At 39.0% G+C, this 19,503-nt stretch overlaps 1 protein-coding gene across 5 annotated transcripts in view; it reads right to left on the reverse strand.

Moving 5' to 3' along the window:
* UNC80 (unc-80 homolog, NALCN channel complex subunit) overlaps positions 1-19,503 on the reverse strand; it is a 257,506-nt gene that overhangs the window by 206,030 nt on the left and 31,973 nt on the right. For all 5 annotated transcript variants that reach the window (XM_060193977.1, XM_060193975.1, XM_060193974.1 and 2 more), the window contains exon 8: positions 985-1,246. In XM_060193977.1, coding sequence (XP_060049960.1) covers positions 985-1,246 — 262 coding nt within the window. The remainder of the gene's footprint in view (positions 1-984; positions 1,247-19,503) is intronic.

Genomic DNA, 19,503 nt, shown 5'->3' on the forward strand with positions numbered 1-19,503 from the left:
GGTTATGGAGATTGGGTGGTTGGAATTATGTGTTGTTGTACCCCTCCTACCTTATGGTTTCGTTCATTTTCGTTCATCCTTTCTTAAATAAAAAATTTAAAAAAAGACATTCAGAATCTAAATGTTGATTCTGGATATACATATTTAGATTCACTTAATAATTCATCAAAATAGGTATTTAATTTGGGCATAATCATCTACTACTAAAACTGTATACTATCTCTTTTTCATGTTGATATTGCTATTTATTTTGGGGCTATGCAACTATTTTTCAGACACATCTAATACACACTTAGATAAATCCCAACACCTGGGACACACTGCAAATCACATTCTTCTCCACATCTTCAACACGTAATGTGGATGAGAAAGCAGGAGGGAAAGGTATTCAAGTGGAAAGTAAAGTATTCATTTATGAAAACATGATCTTCAGGGCAATGCCACCGTGTCTGTACAAATACAGTTTTATTTTTCTAAATATATACAATAACTAGCAAGGCTGTATATCAAAGAGTTATATTCCCAATGATGACAGAGAGGAATATTTGGGGCTATGCAAAAAGAGGTTAAGTCACATCCAGTAAAATTATTAAATATATGACATAGTTACCATATCAATGTCACATATTTTATTAACATTATAATATTAGTAATCTGTAGATTATATGTAATCTATGTACTAGTCACATGATTATCTAGAAGAACAAATGTTCCTTTTTTTTCATAAAAGAAAAATCCCTCTGTCAATGAACATGAACAAGGAGACATTTCATTGGCACATCTCTGAAGGATGAATTCTTGGTAAAGAGCAGCTAAAAGAATCAGCAGCAATGAGTGGAAGGAAAAAGGCAACAGCAGTGGGATAACCCACCAACTAGAAAGTCAGAATCAAAATAAATAAGAGTAGGACACACAGCATACAAAGTGTCCACCATGTGACAAACATCTTTCACTTGAAATGACAATGGACAGAGCTTCTCTTACTTGGGTTTTGTGGGTGTTCACGAGAGAGGGAGCTGCCGCCACCATGGAGCTACTCCTGGGTCTGGGCAGGGGAGGAATATCTGGCTCTGGGGGTTTCTCTGGCTTCTCTTCCAGCATGTGGCGCAGCCTTTGAAGATAGTACATCAGAGACCACTGAGTACCTTCCTCAGACCAGTGGGGTTGGAGCAGGCAGCGAAGAACAGCGACATCAAAGTAAGTGGCATAGCGGGACCTTTGGCATGGAGGTATCACAAGAGAGGTCCTGTGTCCAACGGCAGGAAAGAAGATGATTAGCATGTTGTTTTCTGATTAATGCATCCACTCTTGTCTTGGTTTGCTATTATTCTTTTTTAAATCTTTTTTTTAATATTTATTTTATTTATTTATTCCCTTTTGTTGCCCTTGTTTTATTGTTGTAGTTATTATTGTTGTTGTCGTTGTTGGATAGGACAGAGAGAAATGGAGAGAGGGAGAGGAAGACAGAGAGGAGGAGAGAAAGATAGACACCTACAGACCTGCTTCACCGCCTGTGAAGCGACTCCCCTGCAGGTGGGGAGCCGGGGTTCGAACCGGGATCCTTATGCCGGTCCTTGTGCTTTGCGCCACCTGCGCTTAACCCTCTGCGCTACAGCCCGACTCCCGCTATTATTCTTTAAAAAAAATTTTTTTTTAAATATTTGTTTGTTCCCTTTTGTTGCCCTTGTTTTTTTATTGTTGTAGCTATTATTGATGTCGTTGTTGTTGGATAGGACAGAGAGAAATGGAGAGAGGAGGGGAAGACAGAGAGGGGAGAGAAAGATAGACACCTGCAGACCTGCTTCACCCTACAGGTGGGGAGCCGGGGGATATTAATCTTTTAACTGACCTCACTCCACTTTTGTTACCCACACTCTAGAAAGGGACCCTGGAGAATTTTGCAGGCTAGGTAGTAATTCTCCATGTCCAAGGGAGGGTGGAGTAGAAAGGTGCGTCAGCATTTCAGTCAGAATGAACAGTGCCTACAAATGCATGTAGTATTCAAGAAAAATGAAGAAAGATCAAGTAATTATTATAGTTGGTGAGTCATTTGGTTGATGAACACTGATGACAGTTTATAGAAACAGATAATGTTCAGATCATGATGTCTCTTTCATACTAAGCAGTCTGATTTGACATTTATCTCAGTTAAAATGGGAATCATATTTGGATACTTTATCAAATTATTTAAATTTCATTGTGATAGTAAGTATAAAAACAAGGAAATGTACAGTGCTTGATAAGAAAAGTTATACTGTGAAGAAAATTAAAGCAATCTGAAGATTCTAAGGTCATTATATATATGTATATATATGTATAAGATTGAAAAACTAATTAAAAATCTGAAGGTTCTGAGGCTGGTCAGATAACTAACCTGGAATGGCACCTGCTTTGTTATGTTCATGGCCCAGGTTTGACCCCAGCCCCCACAGCAGTGGGAAAACTTCCGTGTCTCATCTTCTCTCTCTCTGTCTTTCTATCTCTGCCTGTCTGGTTCTTTCACCTGCAAAAACTCAGGAGCACTGAAGCGCTGGTGAGGACAAGAAACAAGAAACCAAAATGACAAAACAAAACAAAAACACCTGATATTTCTGAAATTATTAAATATATGCCATATTCACCATTTAATGCTCAACTTAGTCTGACTATGAAATACTTTGTAGAAATTACTCAGCATGTTGGGTACCCTAGGAGAGATGAAGTTAAGTTTAATATCTTTGCCTTGAGGAATATATGGGCAACTGAAAAAGATTAGGAGCAAAGCACAAATTATAAATTTAGGGCTTCTTTGGTTCAGGAGGGAAACTTAAATATGAAGACCAAAATTAACCTCAAAGCACAATTTCCTCTTGATTTGGATGGTGCGTGGCTACACTGCTATCTACTAGCCAGTTGACAGCACCTGCACGTGAAAAGCATGAGCTAAAAAGTGAAACTACTGAGAGTGAGGCAAGATTTTCCTCAATTTCCCAGACTCATATTTTAAAAATGCTTTATTACTTTTTTTGTCACCAGGGTTACTTCTGAGACTTGATGCCTGCATGACTCTATCATTCCCAATGCAATTTTTTTTCTATAAAGGGTGAGAGACAGAGAAAGGTACAAAGAGATAATCCAGGAGAGAGACACCTACAGCACTGTTGCATTACTCATTAAGCCCCCATCCCCCCACCCTGTAGGTGGGGACCATGGGTTTGAAACCCACACTCTACTTGGTGGTCCATCATCTAACTCGCTTATTTATGTACTGTGAGAGCAGACAGATGAAGATGCCCACACTGTTTCACTCTGGTATATTATGATACTGGGAATTAAACTTGCAGGCTCTTGGGCCTTAGGAAAAGAATTTATATTCTCACTACACAGCTATGCAGCTATTCAAAATGGTGATTTCACTTTCTTCACCCCATCTTGGATGGAGCTGGAAGGAATCATGTTAAATGAGGTAAGTCAGAAAGAGAAGGATGAATATGGGATGATCTCACTCAGAGAAGTTGAAAAATAAGAAAACACAGAGCAGAACTTGGACTGGGTTTAGTGTATTGCACTGAATTTTAAAGGGCTCTGGGGTGGGGTGTGGTGGGGTGGGGTGGGGAGCTCAGGTCCTGCAACATGCTGGCAGAGGAGGATCTAGAGGGGGTTGAATTGTTATGTGGAAAACTAAGAAATGTTACACATGTGCAAACTACTGTATTTTACTGTTGATTGTAAACCATTAATCCCCACCCACCCACCCCCGCCGCCAATAAAAGGGAAAAAAAAAAAAGAATTTCTGTTCTCTAACAAGTTGAGCTTTCTCCCTGGCTAAAACTCATACTTTTACTTACTTACTTACTTAATTAATTAATTTCCTTTTGTTGCCCTTGTTGTTTTACTGTTGTGGTTATTACTGTTGTTGTTATTGATGTCGTTGTTGGATAGGACAGAGAGAAATGGAGAGAGGAGGAGAAGACAGAGAGGGGGAAGAGAAAGATAGACACCTGCAGACCTGCTTCACCGCTTGTGAAGCGACTCCCCTACTGGTGGGGAGCTAGGGGCTCGAACCAGGAGACTTATGCCGGTCCTTGTGCTTTGTGCCACGTGCACTTAAGCCGCTGAGCTATCGCCCGACTCTCCAAGGCTCATACTTTTTAAAATGAATTTTATGGCTCATTAGTGGTTACAGAAATGAACTCAAATGGATATGACCACAATTAAAATCTAACTAGAATTAGACACCCCCAGCGTATATATAGTAAATGTTTGCATCGCTGGTCAAACTTTAGTTTGCACTTTCTGCAGCCCGACAGTTTTCTCTCTCATCCCAGCTCCTGCAATACTGACTGCGTTTCCTCAGCTCATCTCTGGCAGTGCCCAGTGACTAACCACACTCAGCAGCCAGGAAAGAAACAGTTTCTCTCACACAGACCATTGCATGAAGTTTTGAAGCACAGTTTCTCTCCTAAGACACAGTCTCATAAGCAGCTTTCCCTAGAACCTTCAAAGGTTTATTTTTGACAAGTTTCAACATGTAGGTTTCCAGAAGTCCCCATGGTGCAACAAACACAGAAACGCCTCTGCCATCCAGTGAGGTGTACCCTTGCTCTCTCCCGCAGTGTCAGAATCTCAATCCTGACAGAGCCATAGTCTTATTATAGTTCCATCATATCTGCTATTCCTGTATCATGTAGAGGTCTATTTACTTCTAATTGGCCAGTCCTTCATTATTCTACTATCCTAATGCTATTTTCTTAGTAATTTCCTGTATTAAATTTGTTCTGTTCAAATTACTATGTGGGTTTTTTTCCTTCTAGTTATTACTTCCAGCTACACTAACCTTCTTATTACCCTTGAATAAATCAAGTCTGTGCCTGCTTCAGAGACTATCTCTGTGTAGTAGTAGTGGTCAAGGCTTTATCTGGGTTCTATTCAAAAGTACGTCTTCCAGTTATTACATAAAATAGACTCTCTGTCCTACTGTCCCTGTCTTCACTTTGTCCTACACTTTTCTTCACAACATATGGTTTGACTTGATTTTCTTTTCTACGTTGTTTCTTTATTTCCTTTCTCCATTTATTTGAATAAATTAATAAATTTCAGAAATGAATCCAGGACAAAAGTAGAAAAATAAAACCCTACTGTAGATAAATGCAGTAAATGTTAGGAAAATACAAGGAAAACAGGGCTATTCAAAATAGCAATAAATTGATTAAATGTCATGCTCTGTGTCAAATGATAAGGAATAAAACTGACTGCATGACTTATTAGTATGTTTGCAACTAAACAACACTGACATAGCAAACTGAAGGCAAACATCTTCTTCAAACAGTAGTGGGAAAAAAGGTCAATTTAACTTCAGTTAGTATGAATTAAAGGTACAGAATGTTAGTTTGTCAGCACGCATTTGATTATGGCCTTGTAATATGATCTGAAGATGCTTGAAAAATAACCAGCATCAGGGTACACTAAATAAATTATCCTGAATCATCAACACTTTTATGTTAAAAACAGGATTAAGATATAGGAGGTTCATGACATTGAGGTCACGATAATTAGTGTATCTGAAATTTTTTTTATTGCTAAACCTTAATAAAAAAAGAATAATTATATTCATGTGGATGTCTTGCATGTGTGAAACCCTGAGTTCAATCCTGGCATTCACATAAAAAGGGAAATAGTGTTATGATTTTTTCTATAAAATATGATTACTAGGAATATATGAGATAGTAGAGTATACTTAACATTATTTCTTTCATCGAGGGATATTTAGAAATCAAGTCTCAAAAGAAACTAATGAAAAATATTTCACATAAACTTGGTAAAAATTTTAATCACAGTGGAATCATAAAAGAAATTAATAGTATAAAAGAAAATAAAAAAAACTTGAATCAGAAAGCCTAGTTATTTTAAAACCTTTTAAAATAACTCCTGGGCTAAATGAGAGAAAAAAAATAAATAAAAGCCAGACCTTCCATCTTCTGCACTCCATGAAAATTTTGGTCAATACTCCCAGAGAGATAAACAGTAGCGAAGCTTCAAACGGAGGGGATGGGACACAGAACTGTGGTGGAAGGAACAGTATGTAATTGCACCCCTGTTATCTTACAGTCTTGTTAATAATTATTAAATCACTAATAAAAAAGAATGGTGACTTTGTATATGAAAACATACAATATTTATACATATGTGGTATAATAAACATATATTAAATATTTAAATCATGTTTTATATTGATAATTCTGATTATTCCATGGGTGATGTATTATGCCCAGTCTTCCACAATGTTTATATAACTTTTCATTATGTAACCATTTTAATAAAATGGTTGAATCTCCATATTTTGTGAGTTACCAAATTTTCATAAACCTAGGGGCTAAATGCAAACTGAGGTTTCTATCCTGGTCAGAATGATTTTTTTTATTTGTCTCTAATCCCTATTTACTGACCTCTCTTTGCCTAACCTCATTTCTCTATTCTAGAAGAATATTAAGAGCTCTGTGCCTTTGGCTTGTGTGTCTGAATTTGGCAAAATGAGACTCCCAGAGAAAACTGGAAAGTGGGGCCAGATGGTGACGCACCCAGCTGAGTGCACACATTACAATGCATAAGAACCAGGGTTCGAGCCTCCCCCGCCCCACCCCACTTGCAGGAGGAAAGCTTTGTGAACAGTGCAAAAGGGATGCAGGTGCCTCTCTGTCTCTATATTCTCCCTCTCTCTCTCTCTCTCTCTCTCTCTCTCTCTCTTAGCCTCCAGGGTTATCACTGGGGCTCAGTTCCTGCACTACAAATCCACTGTTCCTGTGGCCATTTTTTTATTTGTTTGTTTGTTTTCAATTTTTTTTGGATAAGACAGAGAGTAATTGAGAGGGGGAAGGGAAGGTAGAGGAGGGAGAGAAAGATAGTGGAGGGAGAGAAAGATACCTGCAGACCTGTTTCACCGACTGTGAAGTGACACCCCCCCCCCCCCAGCAGGTGGGTAGCCAGGATCCTTGCTCTGGTCCTCGTGCTTCTGTACTATGTGTACTTAATCCAGTGTGCCACCTCCTGGCCCCCTCTCTATCTCCCCCTTCCTCTCAATTTCTGGCTATCTCTATCCAATAAATAAAGATAATTTAAAGAAAAAGAAAAAGAAACTGGAAAGCAACAGGACAGTGAGTTACTTCCCAAGGTTCCTCTCTCCTCAAGATTTGCAACGCCTGGAACTGAGACCTGTGCTGACAAGAACTGTGAGCTGTATTCACTAGTCAAACTCTCTCCATAGATTTGTCCACCAGTGCTCCTATCCTCTTCCCCTTCAGGTCTGGGAGCTGGTAGTCCCCTGCTGGCACCAAAATAATGAGAGTATTCCCACATTCGGTTCAAATCTTTATAAATAACCTCTATGTCAATCTCCTCTGAAATCACCAGTGTGCCTCTTAGCTGCTTCCTGAGACCCTGACTAGTTACATCCTCACTCCTATTTTGAAGGAAAGTAGCAAACTTGATCCTCATCTCTAGTAGTTTCTGAAGATTTCACTACTGGTTTATACAATACCCACCCACCCCATTTCTCTTTAAAAAGCATAAGCAACCCACTCCTCTAAGCCTATACATTATATCTACCACAACAGATTGCTTTCTCCAGTGCTTTTATGCTTGGATTTATAAAGAAAAGATAAAATGCTAGGTTAGTTGACTACAAGCTGGGTAATTTTAGGTCCTCAAGTGTGTATGACAAGCATTTGACTTATTATTAAACCCATGAAAACCTGTTTTCTTGACTGAGCTGCTACAATTTAAGCCAATACTAGTAAATCAACATAATTATGCATCTTTCTCTCCCCTTAGATAGCTACCTTTGCTGTTTACTTTCAGCCTCACACTTCAGTGTTCCCAAGTATTTCTAGTATGTAAATTAGATTAGAGTTCCAAAAAAAATTAGTTTATGTGTATTGAACCACAGTAAAAGACTCTGGGGTGGGAAGTAGCTCCAGTCCTGTAACATGATGGTAGAAGAGGACCTAAAAGGGGTTAAACTGTTATGGGAAAAAAGAGAAATGTTATACATGTGCAAATTAAGTTATTTTACTGTTGACTGTCAACCATTAGTCCCCCCCACATAAAGAAAATAAATTATTTCAAATCCCTAATGCAATACTCCATATAATGAGGTGCCAATGAACTACTTCAAGACAGAGAGAGGAGGGAAGCTGTTAAAATGCAGAAGCCCAGTTCTTACCCAGACTAAACTGGAATTGCCTTAGCAAAGCAAGGACTGCAAAATTGCCTTAGCAAAGCAAGGACTGCAAAAGCTGAATAAGGACAAGAGACTGGCACACTTCAATGATGACTCTTCAGTCACTATCAGGCCACCCCATCAGCTCCCCATTCAGGGAGTCCTGAGATTCCCAAACAGATATGATGGGCCTAGACTTCGAATAAATCCCTCTCTCCATTATGACTGGTCATCTCTATCAGGGACAACAAAACAGATGCCTTTGTGGGCTCCCCCATAGGACCTTGCTCTCAATTTGTATCAACAACAGTAGAGAATGTTCCATCCTCCCTTCACAGGATGAACAACATACTCTATGCTACACCTGAGGAAGATGGGTTGATATTGGGGCAGCCTGGAATGTTCCTCCTCATGACCACAGAATGTGAGCTCAGATCTACAGGGATGCAGAGGTCATATAGATCATCCTAAACTGAATATGGGCCCCAGACCAAATCAAATTGATAGGGTTTACAGTCAACAATACTTATACCCCTTTCCCATATTCAGGAGCTACTCTCTTCCCTGATACAACTTTCTGCTCCTTTTCCAGCCGTGACATCATCTCCCCAGACAATAACTTGGATCCACCTGCATATCAGGTTTCAGGCTCAGGGGGAAAAAAAACCTAGTATAGCCACAGTCCCTTTGGAATATAACTAAAATATGCCTACTAGCTATCTACAAAATGGAGGACCCCCCCCCTAACTCTTCATCTGCGCTATTCCAGCCTTTAGGTTCATAATTAGTCAACAATTTGTTTGGCTGTGTATGTTAACTCTCTTTTCAGCCATCAAGTTCCAGATGCTACCATGATGCCAACCAGACTTCCCTGGACAGACAACCCCACCAATGTGTCCTAGAGCTCAGCTTCCCCAGAGCCCCACCCTCTGGGAAAGAGAGAGGCAGGCTGAGAGTATGGATTGACCTGTCAACACCCATGTTCAGCGGGGAAGCAATTACAGAAGGCAGACCTTCCACCTTCTGCATCCCACAATGACCTTGGGTCTAGTCCCAGAGGGTTAGAGAATAGGAAAGCTATCAAGGGATGGGATGGGATATGGAGATCTGGTGGTGGGAATTGTGTGGAGTTGTATCCCTCTTATCCTATGGTTTTGTCAATGTTTCCTTTTTATAAAAAAAAAAAAAGAAAGAAAAGAAATAGAGTTGTATTTTGAACAATATCTCCAGTTGATTCCTAAACACACTTAATAAGATCCAAGGATAGCTAACCTAGAGAAATACACAATGTATAATTTCTGTATGTGTAAATCAGTATCCAAATCAATTTCCATAAAGCAACACTGGAATGTTAACTCTTTTTCCCTAAGAATGTCTGATGACTCGAATTCTACTGTGAGATATAATAACCCCCTCACCTACTTCCTATTTCACTTCCTTCAATCACTCTAAGTCTAACCTTATCAGATAAAGTGAGGACAAGAGCTGGATAAGGGCAAGAGACCTCTAACAGATCCCTCTTTCCATCATCACTGGTCATCTCCATCAAGAACAACATCATAAACCCTCTTGTGGGTCTCTTCAGGACCTTATCCTTTGTGTAGAAAAATAATGGTAGAAATAACCCCACTCTCCAAAGGGAGGCTGGGTCAATATACTCTGCCACTCGAGGAAGACTGGTCCTGAAATGAGCACAGCCTAGAATGTTCCCAGGTATGACCATGAGATGTGAGCTCAGAATGATAGGGATGCAGAGTTACACAGGTTCCTGTGCAAAATATCAATAGATATGGGCCCTAGATCAGATCAAAGGGGTTTACAGTCAATGATTATATATATACATACACATACTTTTCCCATATTTGGGAGCTACTCTCTGCTCCCTGATCCAGATTTCTAGTCCTATTCCCAATTTAGCTGTCAGGCTCAGGCAAAAATTAGTAAAGTCATGGGCCCGATGGAATATACCTAACCTAGACTTCCTAGCTTCTTCCAACATAAAGACCCGAAATTTCATCTGTCATATTCTTACCTTTAGGTTCTTGATTATTAAACAATTTGTTCTGCTCTACATCTTAGTGCTTTTCAGCCACCAAGTTGCAGATGCTACCAAAAATTTCTGATGCCGACCTGACTTCCCTGGACAGACCACCTCACCAATGTGCCCTGGAACCTCACCTCTTCAGAGGCCTGCACCACTAGGGAAAGATAGAAATGGGCTGGGAGTATGGATTGACCTTCCAAAGCCCATGTCCAGTGGAGAAGCAATTACAGAAGTCTGACCTTCCACCTTCTGCACCCCTTAAAGATCATTGGTCCATACTCCCAGAGGGATAAAGAGTAGGGAAACTTCCAATGGAGGGGATGGAATATGAGACTACGGTGGTGGGAATTGTATGAAATTGTACCCCTCTTATCCCACAATCTTGTCAATCATTATTAAATAACTAATAAAAAAAAAACCCTACTTGATGGTATAGTCAGTTAACCATACTGTAGCATACCTAAGATGAATAACTAATGGGAGTCGGGCTGTAGCGCAGCGGGTTAAGCACAGGTGGCGCAAAGCACAAGGACCGGCATAAGGATCCCGGTTCGAACCCCGGCTCCCCACCTGCAGGGGAGTCACTTCACAGGCGGTGAAGCAGGTCTGCAGGTATCTATCTTTCTCTCCTCCTCCCTGTCTTCCCCTCCTCTCTCCATTTCTCTCTGTCCTATCCAACAACGACGACAACAACAATAATAACTACAACAATAAAACAACAAGGGCAAAAAAGGGAATAAATAAATAAAATAAAATATTAAAAAAAAAGATGAATAACTAACATAAATTAACTTATATAGCTATTCAGCAGATGATGGACTGTGCTATGATAAGACTTCACCCATATAAGGTATGATAATTTACTAAAAATAAGTCAGCAACTTTGGTAGGCAAATTTTGCTCAGTCAATTTATATTTCAATTGCCTAATATTGAAAGGAACTCTTTTTTTTTTTTTTGCCTCCAGGGTTATTGCTGGTACTTGCTGCCTGCACCATGAATCTACTGCTCCTGGAGGCTATTCCCCCCCCCCCCTTTTTGTTGCCCTTGTTGTTTAATCATTGTTGTGGTTATTTTTATCGTTGTTTTTATTGATGTTGTTGTTGGATAGGACAGAGAAAAATCGAGAGAGCAGGGGAAGATAGAGAGGAGGAGAGAAAGACACCAGCAGACCTGCTTCACCACCTGCAGGTGGGGAGGGGGGGTTCGAACCACGATCCTTAGGAGGATCCTTGCGTTTCCCGCCATGTGCGCTACCGCCCAGCCCCTCTAGGAACTCCTTTGTAACAGTGAAGCTAAAAGGTCATTTGTTAGCACGTTTATGACCTTAAGCACATGTTTATGACCTTCGTTTTAGCTGTTACCAAGCACTAGTTTCTTTGGTACAAAGTGTGAGAAATACTAGGTGAGCAGTTAGTAATAAGAATAATCAGTAAATATTTATATTTCACTTCTTGCAGCACTACCAAATGCAATCAACACTTTGCTATTAACAAATTAAGGTAATTTTGTATCTAATAAGCTATTTAAACAACATTAAGAAAAGTTTATAAAACTGGATAAAGATGGTATGGAGACATATACGGTATAATGTGACAGAAATGTTCTGTTCAAGGGGGTCGGGCGATAGCGCCGAGGATTAAGAGCACATGGTGCAAAGCACAAGGGCCTGCGTAAGGATCCGGATTAGAGCCCCCGGCTCCCTACATGCAGGGGAGTCGCTTCACAGGCGGTGAAGTAAGTCTGCAAGTGTCTTTCTTTTCCCCTCTGTCTTCCCGTCCTCCCTCCATTTCTCTCTGTCCTAGCCAACAACAACAATAATAATAACCAAATAACAACAACAATGATAAAACAACAAGGGCAACAAAAGGGGGAAAAAATAGCCTCCACAGACTGGGAGTATGGACCGACCAGTCAACGCCCATGTTCAGCGGGGAAGCAATTACAGAAGCCAGACCTTCTACCTTCTGCAACCCTCAACGACCCTGGGTCCATGCTCCCAGAGGGCTAGAGAATGGGAAAGCTACCATGGGAGGGGGTGGGTTATGGAGATTGGGTGGTGGGAATTGTGTGGAGTTATACCCCTCCTACCTTATGTTTTTGTTCATTAATCCTTTCTTAAATAAAAAATTAAAAAAAAAATAGCCTCCAGAAGCAGTGGATTCGTGATGCAAGCATCTAAAAAAGAAAAAAAATGAAATGTTCTGTTCTTGCTAGCTCTAGTAATCTATGAATCTGTACTATCCTTGTAAAAAAAGAAATGTAAATTTATATTTTAGAAAGAAAAACTACAAATTTTATTCTAAATGATATACTGATAAATGAAAAATAAATATACAAAAAATGAATGATGCTTCATGGGAAAAATTTTTCACATAAATACATCTTTTGAATTTTCTATAGTTACGTGTTTTTACACATATAAAACAGATGACATTTCTGACAAAAAAACTGTTTGCACAGTTTATGTTCTGTATAAATTTGTTATATTTCTATATAAATTGTTAGGATAATTTATGACTTGCGGTAATGTGCTTATTAGCAATTACGGTTTCAGGAAATCAGGTTACTCTGAATTAGGACTGGGAGAGGATAGGAAAGAGAATCCAAGCAGAAAAGCAATGTGGAAATAGTAATCTATGTAGGCAGAGAACTGTGGAAATCAGCCTTGACCCTATGCAGTAAGTACTTAATGAAGCAGAAATTAAGTCTGTGTACATGGTTATTAAAGATGAAATCTCACATTCTTTTTTTTTTTTCTTTTTTAATGAACTACCTGATCATTTACTGCAAAGTTTAGCTAACAGTTAGGTTCAGTTCAGTCAAGGTCAGGGTCAAAGAGATGATAAATTGGGTTTGCTAATTATAAGCAAGTAGCATTTGTCCCTGGGATGTTGGCGTTATTGTACTATCAAAGCTCTCTCTTCATTTTCGATGAATACGTGGACTCCTACAATGAAGATACACTAACATTAGCATTTTTTGAATAGTCTACCTTGCATGTCATTTCCATGGCAACTAATCACTGTAGTTAGAAAAAAAAGGGCCTATTTCCATTAGCTAAAGTAGAATTAATTCATGTCTAGTCAACACATGTGAATGTTTGTGTCATGGGTAACAGTGTGTATATGCATACGTGTCAAGGAATAAATATACATACATGTTTGAGTATAGAAATATCAGAGAATGAAAAGGCAATGTCTTTTTTAGAACCATAAAGACCTTGGACATTGTAGTTGGCTATATATGTGTACATTAGATATATATTGTAGACAAATCCAATTTGAAAACTTAACAAAAAAAAGAAATATCATTTGGTATTTATATTTCCAAATTTATTTTATGTTCTCACTATTTGATAATTTTTTTTGTGATTTTTTTGAAAAGTCAAATTTGAGCTAAGACATTACTCACATTTAAATTAAACTTTTGAAATGTATATAGAACAGAATGTGTGAAGGAGGACTCTGAGGGCAATTGATTGAAAATATACAGGACTGGGGAAATAGCATAATGGTTATGAAAAATTATTTCATGCCTGGAGCTCTGGGGTGCTAGATTTAATCCCCAACACCCCCCATAAGCCAGAGACGAGCAGAAATTTGATCATTCTCTATCTATCTATCCTATCTAATCTACCTCCCTATCTATCCAATCTACCTACCTATCTATCATATAGCTCATTAAAAAATTAAATGTTGGGGGCTGGGTGGCGGTACACCTGGTTGAGTGCACGTTATAAAGACCCAGAATCAAGCCCCTGGTCTCCACCTGCAGGAGGAAGCTTCACTGGAGAATGAAGCTGGGCTGCAGGTGTCTCGTCTCCCTGTCTCTCTATCTACCCCTCTCAATTTCTGGTGGTCTCTATCCAATAGATAAAGATAATAATAAAATATTAAATTGTTTTATAAAAGGCTCCTTATAAAATAAATAAAATGCATATAGCCTTAATGGTTAACTATAAAATGGTGGAAGAATTGTCATATAATGTTATTTGTGGTCAGTTCTAACGACTCTTGGTATTCACACCCAGTATAATCTTCTTGTCTCTCCGTAAAAGGGTTGGCTGTGTGACCCATAGAATGCATCAGAGGTGATGGCATGTTACTTTGGATATTAGATTATAAAAGACACTGAAGCATCCTTCTTGACTGGCACAATTGATGGTAGGGAAAAGTTTATGTTTATGAAAACTAGAGGAAGGCCTATCCTTGTCTTGTAGTGGCAGAAAAATGCCTGCCAGGAAGTGGGAAGATAGTGAATGAAATTGACCTAATAAGCTTAATCATCCTAGTAAGGAGTTTTTTAGATAAACAGCTGAAAGTGACTTGTTTTCTCCCTGCTGATCATCACAAGTTTAGAGAGAAAATGGAGTAAATGAAAAACTTCTAGAGCGGGGGTTGGGCTGTAGCGCAGCGGGCTAAGAACACATGGTGCAAAAAGCAGGGACTGGCGTTAAGGATCCGGGTTACAACCCCTGGCTCCCCACCTGCGGGGGGGGGGTGTCGCTTCACAGGCTGTAAAGCAGGTCTGCAGATGTCTATCTTTCTCTCCCCCTCTTTGTCTCCCCTCTTCTCTAGATTTCTCTCTATCCTATCCAACAACATCAATGGCAACAATAGCAATAACCACAAGGGCTGTAACAACAACAAAAAAAAAGAACTTCTACAGCTTAACTGGTTAGGATGTGATGAGCTTGAAAATTCTGTCTATGCAGCTGGGAAATAATGCTAAAACTAAGAAGGGGCTTCCTAACAAAGATCAAATTTAAGGGACTAATGATTAACACCTGGCCTAAAAGTGATACAAAACATAAAATCATTTATTTTTAAAACAAAACATAAATAATTTATTTTTAAAAAATATTTATTTATCTATTCCCTTTTGTTGCCCTTGTTATTTTATTGTTGTAGTTATTATTGTTGCTGTTACTGATGTTGTCGTCGTTGGATAGGACAGAGAAAAATCGAGAGAGGAGAAGACAGAAGGGGAGAGAAAGACACCTGCAGACTTGCTTCATTGACTGCTTGTGAAGCCACTCCCCAGCAGGCGGGGCATAAAATCATTTATTAAGACTTGTGAAAAGTGGGGCTGGGTGGTGGTGCACCTGAAAGAAAGAACGGATAACTGAAACACTGGCAAAACTCCAACCTGTTTAGATTTATCAAAAGGAAAAGCAAATGAAGTTATGCCTCTGATCTTATCTTTCATAACAACTTCTTACTTAGAAAAAAAAAAGTTAGATATCTTAATACAGATTATGCATCTCTTTCACATGTGAATTCACTTAACTGTTGTATGTTTCTACGCATATATTCAAGTGAAATTTAGATGCCTTACTAGAAGAAACAGTCTTTGTCGATGACTTTGAATTAAATGTTCTTAAAATCTCAAGCAGAACGGAGGGATTTTGATACATTATTCATTTCCTTTTTTATAAAATGGATGATGATGAATCCTAATTAGGTATTTGGGTGTCTACTTTCCCAGATAAATATAATTTCCTGAGGGGGAAAAAAATCTTGAGTCGTCTTCAGTCTTAGGCTTCAGCATAACTTATCTTCCCATTTCTGTTTTTGACTCTTATATTCTCTTTTCTTAATTCAATAGCCAGCATGAACTTTTAATGATGTAAGCCTATAGTGATAAGTAACTCACAGATCCTGGGGACTGTGAATCTAGGAGTAGCTTGCCTGGGTTTTTCTAGTTCAAGGCTCTTATGAGGATGAAGTTAAGGTATTGGCTGATATTGAAGTTATCTTAAAAGCGTGAACAGAGTGGGGGGATCTGACTGGTTCTCTGTAGCTGCTAAGCAAACTGTTAGAAAATCAGTGGACATAAAAATCAGTGGCATCTCAGCAAAGCACAGTAGTATTGTCTCATTAATATTATACTGACAGCATGCAGGAGGTGACAACAGCTTTTGTATACTGGACACACTGCTTAGAGCAGTTTATAAGACTTAGAATATAAACTTAACTCAGAACACACGAGTCCGGGGAAGATGTGGTGTGCTGAGACTTATGGGGAGATGTGAAATTATACACCTGTGACAGTAGTCTTGTAAATCAACATTTCACCCAAACAAAATGCTCTGTTAAAAAAAAAAAAACAGCAATGGAGCATCTCTCCTTCTGTTTGTTTCTCTACTTCTGTCTCTATCTGTGTATCTCTTTCTCTGTACCAAATGGATGGCCACCAAAAACAATGAAGTTGTGTAGGTACCAAGCCCCACTGATAATCATGATTGCAAATAATAAAGGAATAACAAATTCATTCTTTGTTCATACCCTTAACTAAAGGTCATATAATCATACAAGTATTTAACTTATGATTGTTACAGTGATGCTGGAAACTGAATCAGGGACTTTTGGTGCCTCAGGCATGAAAGTCTTTTACAAAACCATTATCTTTTACAAACCATTATGCTATCTCCCCAGCCCAGAAAATAATTTTAAATGGAATCTTGAAGGACAAGAATTAGTTAAGATAAAATGAAGAATAATCTAGGCAAATAGGACCATCTACTGGGAAGTTTGATAAACATGAATTTCTTTACAAGTTAGAGTTTAGAGATTAAGGTGTAGGTGCTAGCACAGCAGTCAGATGGTATGGAGCCTACCTAGAAGGGTACATCAAAAACTTTTTTTTATTAATGAGTTAACGATAGTTTACAAGTTCATAAGATTACTGATATATAGTTCCATGCTGCATTCACCACAACAGCCCTGTGCCCTCACCCCCACCCCCAAGGGTAACCATAGTTTCACAAAGTCTTAGAGAAGGTTTGGCTGCTTTTTTTTATTTTCCAAGTCCATGTGTTTCAACACTTTATCTTGCACATACAAGTGAAATAATCCCTCCTTAGTTGTCCTGCATATAATTGCAGGTCATTTATATCTGCTAAGATATAAACTATAGCAGTAAGAGTCCTTGCATACAAAAAAGTGAAGAATAAAATTCCTTGACTTTACAGCTTCCCTGCTTCCACATTTTTAAATGCATAGTCAGTGTGAGGAAGGAAGTATAATCATATGCAAAAGACTTTCATGCCTGAGGCTCCAGGGTCTCAGCTTCAATCATAGGCACCATCATAAACCAGAGAGGGAAAGTGCTCCAGAGAAGAGAGACAGAGAGACAGAGAGAAAGAGAGAGAGAATGAACAGTGGTCAGGTTGAGTGCATACGTTACAATGTTCAAACTGCCGTTCTTCACTTACAGTAGAAGCTTCATAAGCAGTGAAGTAGTGCTACAGGTGGCTCTCTGTTTCTCTCTCTCTCTCCCTCCCTCAACTCTCTCAATTTCTGTCTTTATCCAAAATAAATAAAAATTTAAAGATCTATTAAAAAAAGAACATAAGGAGCCAGGCAGTGGTACACCTGGTTAATTGGTCACATCAAAGTGCCAAGGATGCAAGTTCAAGCCCCTGGTCCCCACCTGCAGGGGGAAAGCTTTGCAGAGCTGCAGGTGTCTCTCTGTCTCTCTCTCTATCTCCCCCTACCCTCTCAATCTCTGGCTGTCTCTAGCCAACAAATAAAAAGAATTAAAAATACAATAAATAGAGGTTCCCAGAAGATGGCGGACTAAGAAGCTGCTAGTGGCTTGAGCTCTGACCACATCTCCTGGAAACGGTAGGATTTTCTGCCTTTAGTAGGCCAGTCAATAAGGGGTCCTAGCAGTGACACCAAGGAGGTGACTATAACTTAATTTAGATTAAGAATTAGAGTAGGAAAAAAGGGAGAAAATTTTTTTTCCTTTTAATTTTTAAGCATACCTCCTCCCCCTTGCCCCCCCTCAACCAGTCCCTGGGGACCAGCTCCTAGCAGGCTCCCCTGCTGAGCTTCTGTCTTTACCAAATTCCTATCGCACCAAGGAGTATCATTCATTCTAAGTCTATACCCTTCTGAAACCTCTGGCCTTTCTTCTTTCTAAGTAGCCAACCCCCCCCCCCCACCTCACCCCTCATAGCTAATTAAATAATTAAGAATAAATAAATAAAAAAAAACCTTCCTTTCACTGCTCTTTTATGACTGTTCTTTTTCTTATCTTTTTCTTTTTTTTCTCTCTCTCTTTTTTTTTCTCTTTTTCTCATTCTTGTCATCCTTTCTTCCTTAATCCTACAGCTTCCAAAGCCACAGCCCCCAGCCCCCACACCACCAAACAGTGTGCTTTTTTGAATTCACTGATACACATTTGGGAATTATTTGGGGGAAGAATTCTGACTCAGTGTGGACTCTCACTGCGAGTGTCTCTGCTCAACTTCCCTTTCTCCTTTAGCCATCCCTAGAATATACAGTGGATAGTAGATTTGCATAACTGTCTATTTCAGCTATCCTTGTCTAGTCCTGAGGTTTTTGTTTTTTTTTCTCATTCTTAACAATCAGCTGCCTCTGATCACAAGGTTTGAGGTAATCTGGGACAGGGTTTTTATTTATTTATTTTTTTACCCTGCTCTATTTTACTATTAATATTATATAAAGGCATATATCTTCCCCCCCTTTAGGTTGATCAGAATGAACTCTTAGCATATATTTCAGTGCTAGGGTAGTGGGCATCTTATCTATTGTGGGAGGAACTTGTCTCCTTAATCGTACCTCCTCTACCCTCCCTCCCCATCCTAGCTAATCAAAAAAATTAAATTAAATTAAATTAAATTAAAAATAAAGAAAAAAACCCTTTCCTTTCACTGCTCTTTAATTACAGCTCTTTTTCTTATCTTTTCCCTTTTCTCTCTCTTGTCTCTTCTTTTTTTTATCTTGTCATACACTTCTTCCTTCTTCTTTGCCTTTCTGAATTTGTGAATTATTTTGGGGCAGAAATCTGACTCAGAGTAAACTCTCTATGTGTGTATCTCTGCTCTAGTTCCCTTTCCCCTCTTGTTACCCCTAGAATATACAGTGGATAGTAGATTTGCATAACTGTCTATTCTTGCCATCCCTTCTTTTCTCTTTCTTATTCACTGGGATTTGGTTACTATTCTTTCACAGACTGGAGAAATTGTTTGGCTAACTGGTAACGATTAAACTGCTTCAATACTTGCTTCAGTTGCTACTGTAATTCCTGAGGTTGGTGAGTGCAATTGTCATAAAGGTATTTAGTACAGTGTTGCTTGTACTCAAGACACAACAACTGAGGAACAACAGAGCATATAAAAAAAAGAAACACATAAATCAAAAAAATGGGTAGATCAAAAACAAATAAAACTGCTACTCCAATGAATGAAGACAAGAGCCCAGAAGAAACTACAGATCAGCCAGAAGTAACCA

The sequence above is a fragment of the Erinaceus europaeus genome, chromosome 7 (assembly GCF_950295315.1).
Source record: "Erinaceus europaeus chromosome 7, mEriEur2.1, whole genome shotgun sequence".
NCBI classification, from domain to species: domain Eukaryota; kingdom Metazoa; phylum Chordata; class Mammalia; order Eulipotyphla; family Erinaceidae; genus Erinaceus; species Erinaceus europaeus.